The sequence below is a fragment of the Cucurbita pepo genome, chromosome 8, assembly GCF_057944985.1.
Source record: "Cucurbita pepo subsp. pepo isolate OVF chromosome 8, ASM5794498v1, whole genome shotgun sequence".
Lineage (NCBI taxonomy): Eukaryota > Viridiplantae > Streptophyta > Magnoliopsida > Cucurbitales > Cucurbitaceae > Cucurbita > Cucurbita pepo.
In genome coordinates, this window is record NC_141805.1 from 8,290,905 (window position 1) to 8,296,904 (window position 6,000).

At 36.4% G+C, this 6,000-nt stretch overlaps 1 protein-coding gene across 1 annotated transcript; it reads left to right on the top strand.

Moving 5' to 3' along the window:
* Window positions 1–4,118: 4,118 nt before the first annotated feature.
* On the top strand, window positions 4,119–6,000 carry LOC111800280 (E3 ubiquitin-protein ligase BOI). The gene is made up of 4 exons (XM_023683896.2): window positions 4,119–4,544; window positions 4,669–4,799; window positions 4,901–5,241; window positions 5,332–6,000. Exons 1-4 carry the CDS (start codon window positions 4,498–4,500, stop codon window positions 5,854–5,856), a joined length of 1,044 nt encoding a protein of 347 aa, XP_023539664.2. The 5' UTR covers window positions 4,119–4,497; the 3' UTR covers window positions 5,857–6,000.

Consider the following 6,000-nt stretch of genomic DNA (forward strand, 5'->3'; position numbering starts at 1 on the left):
AACCAAGTAAGCACACTTTTTACCTGGTAAACTACCTATATAGTAGTAATTGGGCATAGTTGTGTATGAGAGAGATTGTGAGACCACACGGGATGCCAATATCAATTGTGTTAGACCAAGACCCGTTTTACATTGGCCTTCTAGCATGGCCTCCAGAAAGCGTCGCCGCAATTTCAATACTGTCTTCCACTCTTAGACAGATGGTGAGACTAAATGTTTGAACCAAATCTTGGAAGACATGATACATGTTTGAAGTCGGATTTTGCAAGCAATTGAAATTCTAAGTTACACCTCATGGAGCTTGATTACAACAATAGCTTCCAAGTAGATATTATAATGGCATCGTTTGAAGCTTTATACGAGAAGTAGTACAAGTTCTCGATGTGATGTGACGAGATAGGTGAACGTGCATTATTGGAATCAGAATTAGTCTAAGCCACCAACGAGCCCATGCAAAAGATCAATGTAAGAATATGCATGACTCAGAGTAGACAGAAGAGTTACACAAATGTGAAATTCAGACTAAATAATCTTAGGGGCTTTCACTTCGACACGTCTTCGTTCGTGATCGCTTAGAGCCCCTCTTCCATCAATAGGTACTCCCAACGCGTTGACCACACGCCCGAGCATAGCCTTTCCTGCAGGAACATCCACAATCGATCCAGTGCGCTTGACAAGATCTTCTTTAAAAGAAAAAGAAAAAGGAGCATGTTCCTCGTGAATCAACTCCTTCCCCTTCTCATAGCATTGCATGAATACATTATTGTTGTTCCCCAATAATCCACATGCCCCCATATGCCTTCTTCAATGCCAACTCATCAACAAATCAATCATCTCTCTATCTTTACCTTTTTCTTTTTTCTTTTATATTCTATTTTACCAAATATAATTAAAAATATATATGTTTGGTTAATAATAAAAATGATATAAATGGTGTGAAAAGACAAAATTGCCCTCTAATAAACCAATGTGGATGCAAATTGCCATGAGGATTGAAGAGTAATTGTGGATAAGTGCACGGAGCAATAGAAGAGGTTTATTTTTGTTGGTAGGAGTGTCTAGAAAACTCGATAACCCGAAAAATTTGATCAATCTAACCTAATTCATATTGTTTCGTTGAGTTAGGAAATAGACAGCATCAAAGTACATCCACTCAAACGAAAAATGAGAACGCACCCACTTCATTAAATTCTTCTTATTCTTTTTTTCTCGTTGTATCATTATACGTTTTGGATTTTATTAGAGTTTAGGGTAGGATGTACCATTCAAAATAGGTACGCCCTTATTAGGATTCCACAAACCCTATAAAATAATTCTTAAAGTAGTTGCATTATGAAAAATGGACAAACATGATCCATTCATTGACAACTTAACATACCTATTTTATTTAATAATACCGACTTAATTATGTTTGTATTAATTGATATATTAAGTTTAAACGTGACGTTCTGATTCACATTTGATGATTAAGATAAAAAAAAAATTGGTCGTTTATTAAAGTAATACCAATATCACGTCATTCCCGAAAATATAATAATTGAGGGTTGAATTTGAAGAAGGGAAAGGGGAATTTGTAGTTGATAGATGTGTTGTGTAAGTGTGTTTTGTGGGCTTCAAATGACATACTTTTAGGTATTCATCTTGAATGAAGTGATAGATCACCAACTAAAGTGCCTAAATATTAATCATTTTTTGTTCCTTTCTTTCTTCATTCATTTTAACCTGAAATGACAAATAATAAATAAATAAAATAGGGATTATTTATATAAATAATTCACATGGCATGCTATTTTTCTTATTAAATATTAGATTTTTTTTTTTTTAATAACGAACATTTCAAATTGAACTTGGGTAGAATTCGAACTTAACCATAACTTGGAACGATATCATAACATAATAACTTTAAATGATATCATATTTTTAAGTTATAAGGACGGTTATAAAATACATATCCATAACTTTTATATAGACGTTTTTGTAATATAAAGTATAAAAAAATTTGAGAGGTGCCCGAACTATAACGTCTCATGCCAAGGATTTGCATCAAAATTTGGAATCCGAATTCGACACTTGATGACTTCAATATTCTCCTGCAATATGGTCATATTACTTCTCGCTTCTGAGAATGAAAATCATCCCCACAAATCAACACAAGTTCTTTGATGCTTTATAGGAAAATTTTCGAGAGTTCACACAACGTAGAATTGCTCGAAACAAAACACGTTGAACTTTGATGTTCTTATGATTGAGCCACTAAACACATGCTATTTTTCTTTTAAGCTTTTATTAGTCATCCTATCCTAATGAACTCTCATTTGGATGTGACGACGGTTCATTCATATATCCCTTATGTACTCGAGTGTCACGTTGATCTTGCACATTTCGTGAGGCTAAATTTACGTGAATTCAATGAAAGGCGATAGATTAGTAGCTAACCCACCTAATAATTGATCACATGTGACATAAACAATTGTCTAGGTAGAGGCATACATGAGTTACCTACTTGCATTCATCTCTCCTCTAAAAAGGGTATTTTAAGTTGAAAAATGAGAAAGAGAAACAAACCCATTAATTGAGTAAGTGTGGGTCAAGGAATTGTTGGATTGAAACTAAAGAAATGTTCTAAGTTGGTGTGCCTTCAATAAGGAAAATGGTAGATCATTTCAATTTCGAATTCTCAATGTGAACAACATACCTTTTTTCTTTCAACTTTTGAGCTCGTTTGATGAAATGGGGTTCTCGAGTCTATTTCAACGGTTGAAATTAGAAATTAAGTAGTAATATTGTAACGGCTAAACCCTACCGCTAACAGATATTGTCGTTTTTGGATTTTTACTTTCAGGGGTTTCAGACTTCCCCTCAAGGTTTTTAAAACGCGTCTGCTAGGGACTACTCTTATAAATGGTGTTTCGTTCTCCTCCTCAACCGGTGTGAGATCTAAGTTACTAAATTTTTTAAATAAACATATGAGTGAGGAAAAAGTATGTTAAAATACCTATGATAGTCTCACTCTAAAGAACGGGAAGTAAAGAACGTGACCATATTACAAGGAAATGTTATGAGTCAGATTTTAATGTTGGTCCGTATACGACATTAAAAGTCAAATGTATACATTAAAAAACGTGTCAAATTTTAATGTCGAAAAGTGTAGTGGAGTGCATTGAACTTTAGTTATGTTAAATAATGATATTCATACACTATTGAATAAGCACCCTCCATATTTTTCTTCCTCCTAATTTATTCTCAAGCTGGCTCGTGATTGTTTGAAAATGTGAGCTCTATTTTCAGGTTGGTTATGTTGACCCAACTAAGAAAATGTCAGCTCACGAACGGACCTAAATTCTTCATTTTCAAAAGATTCAACCCAACCCAAACAAAATAACAAATCTAACCCACTTCAATTTTCATGTTTTTGATTCAATCGTCTAAATCGGTTGAATTCTCGTATTTCTTGTGCGTATTTATTTCGAAAGGTTAAGAAAATCCCAAAAACAGCTTTCAAATTAGGTCATTATCAATGGCTTTACACAACTTGAACAAGATTTGGTACGTATACACATATCCCTTCATCTTTCACATATCAATTTGCTAAGGTCAACCAATTCGGCCGGTTCATCAAAATCTTAATTAATTAATTATTTCATATACCAAATTATTTTAATATTTTTTTTATTGTTTTATCCATTAATATGGATTGTCTTTATCTATAATTTAAATACAGAATTACTTTTTTTTATAAAAAATTTAAATCATTCATCTTTAATCTCGATATATATAGTTCAAACGTCATCTGATCATATGAAAAATGATAGTATATTATACGTTTGGCCACCAATTTTTAAAACTATACGATAAATTTTTAAACTTTTTCGAACTTTATAATTTTTAAGAAATAAATTTGTAATTTAATAAAAATATAAATAAATGGAAAAAAAAAATCAAATATTGGTTATGGGTGAAAAAAAAATTATGAATTATATTATATATATATATATATATATATTTAATTTAATTATTTTTCTTTTTTAAAAAATGTGGCTGATGAGAGAGAAATAGATATCATGAATTCTGTCTCTCTCTCCGTTGTATTTATATAAATCAATTCTCTCCCCCATTTACTTTTCCCTTTACGTTCATTCTCCCACTCAACCACAACTCACGGAGGCTCCGCGCCGGGAACCACCACACACGGCGGCGGCAGCGGCGGCGGCACAAGTTAGAAAACCGAAGTGAGAGAATATTAATATTAGTAGTATAAATCTCGTCTTTTTTTTTTCTCTCTCTGTCATTGAAGAGTCCGGGTTGTGCGTTTCATGCTTCTTCTGTGGTAGCCTTTAATGTTCTTGCCTCCCTCTCTCTCTCTCTCCTTCACTTTCTCTCTCTAGAAACCTCAGCTGTATATATCTTTTTTTCTTTTTCATTTACGTTTCACTTTTGGTTCCATAAACCAATCTCAAACTCAAGTTCTCTCACTGTCATTTCATTGATTCCATATCAATGGCTGTTCAAGCTCAATACCCTTCCAATGTCCTCTTCCTCAACAGGTTCCTCTGTTTTTCTCTGTTTTCTTTCTCAATCCAATTTTTTGGTTTTTTCTTTTTGTTTGTTTGTTTGTTTGTTTGTTGTTGTTGTTGTTGTTGTTGTTCATCTTTCCTCTTGAATTTGCAGAAACATTCAAGATTCTGAACATGATTATTCATTACAACCTCAACCTGGTGGTGGTGGTGGAGGAGGAGGAGGAGGAGGAGGAGGAGGAGGAGATGTTTTTCAACAGTCTCATCATCTGTTCAACAATGGAGGTTAGATTCATTTTCAGTTTTGGTTTCTGCTTTTTTTTGGATCGACCCATTGAAATTGAAGAGGTTTTGATGATGGGTTTGGGTTTGAATTTGAAAATCAGGTGGGAATCATTTCAACAATTTGAGGAAAAGAGGAAGAGATGTCTCTGTTTCTCTCTCTGTTTCACCTCCCTTAATCAACCCTCTCTGTTTTCACCCTCAGATTATTGACTTTTCTCAGCTTCATAACCACCACCACCACCACCACCCTTCCAATGTCGTTTCCACTGGCCTCCGGTTGTCCTCCGACGACCAACAGCCGAATCTCCACCACCATCCTCCGCCGCCGGCGCGGAATGATACCAATCTCGTTTCTCTCTCTTCCTCTGTTTTCTTGTCTGAGGATTTTTCCTCTCAAACCAGACAGCAACGTGATGAAATTGATCGATTCCTTCAAACTCAGGTACTGATTTGAAAAACCCAGATGGGAATTTGAAAGAAAAAGAAAAAATGTTATGAATTTTGATGTTGAGTTTTTTTGGGTTTTGATTAGGAGGAAGAGCTGCGGCGAGCGTTGGCGGAGAAACGGCAAAGGCACTATAGGGAACTGCTGGGGGCGGCGGAGGAGACAGTGGCGAGGAGGTTATTGGAGAAGGAAATGGAGGTGGAGAAAGCTACGCGCCGCCATGCGGAGTTGGAAGCACGCGCTGCCAGGCTGTGTGTGGAGGCGCAGGCGTGGCAGGCCAAGGCAAAGGCAGAGGAGGCGGCGGCGGCTGCACTACAGGCACAGCTGCAGCAGGCGATAATGAGGGGCGCTGGGATTAGCAGCGGCGGAGAAGGCGGAGGCGATTGTATGGCGGCGGCGGCGGCGGAGGATGCCGGATCGTGTTATGTTGACCCGGAGCGAATCGGCGCGGAGTTTGGACCGAGTTGTAAAGTGTGTTGGAAGCGAGTTGCGTCGGTGGTTTTGTTGCCGTGTCGGCATTTGTGCGTTTGTACGGATTGCGATCAAGTGGTTCGCACGTGCCCACTTTGTCCAGCCGTGAGGAATTCCAGTGTTGAAGTTTACCTTTCGTAAGGCCCAATAAGGCCCAATGGCCTGATCCTGAGTGCCCTAGGCCCAATGGTAAAACCAAAAAAAAAAAAAAAATTATTATATAATATTAAACTGAAAAAACGGTAAAAAAAAAAAAAAAAAAAACAGAACAATACATTTTGTTTT

Excerpts from the sequence above, each read along its gene's own strand:
- LOC111800280 (XM_023683896.2), top strand. The coding sequence starts at position 4,498 with ATGGCTGTTCAAGCTCAATACCCTTCCAATGTCCTCTTCCTCAACAG. Across the intron at positions 4,545-4,668 it reads AATGTCCTCTTCCTCAACAG|AAACATTCAAGATTCTGAAC; the intron begins GTTCCTCTGTTT and ends TTGAATTTGCAG. Across the intron at positions 4,800-4,900 it reads TCATCTGTTCAACAATGGAG|GTGGGAATCATTTCAACAAT; the intron begins GTTAGATTCATT and ends TTTGAAAATCAG.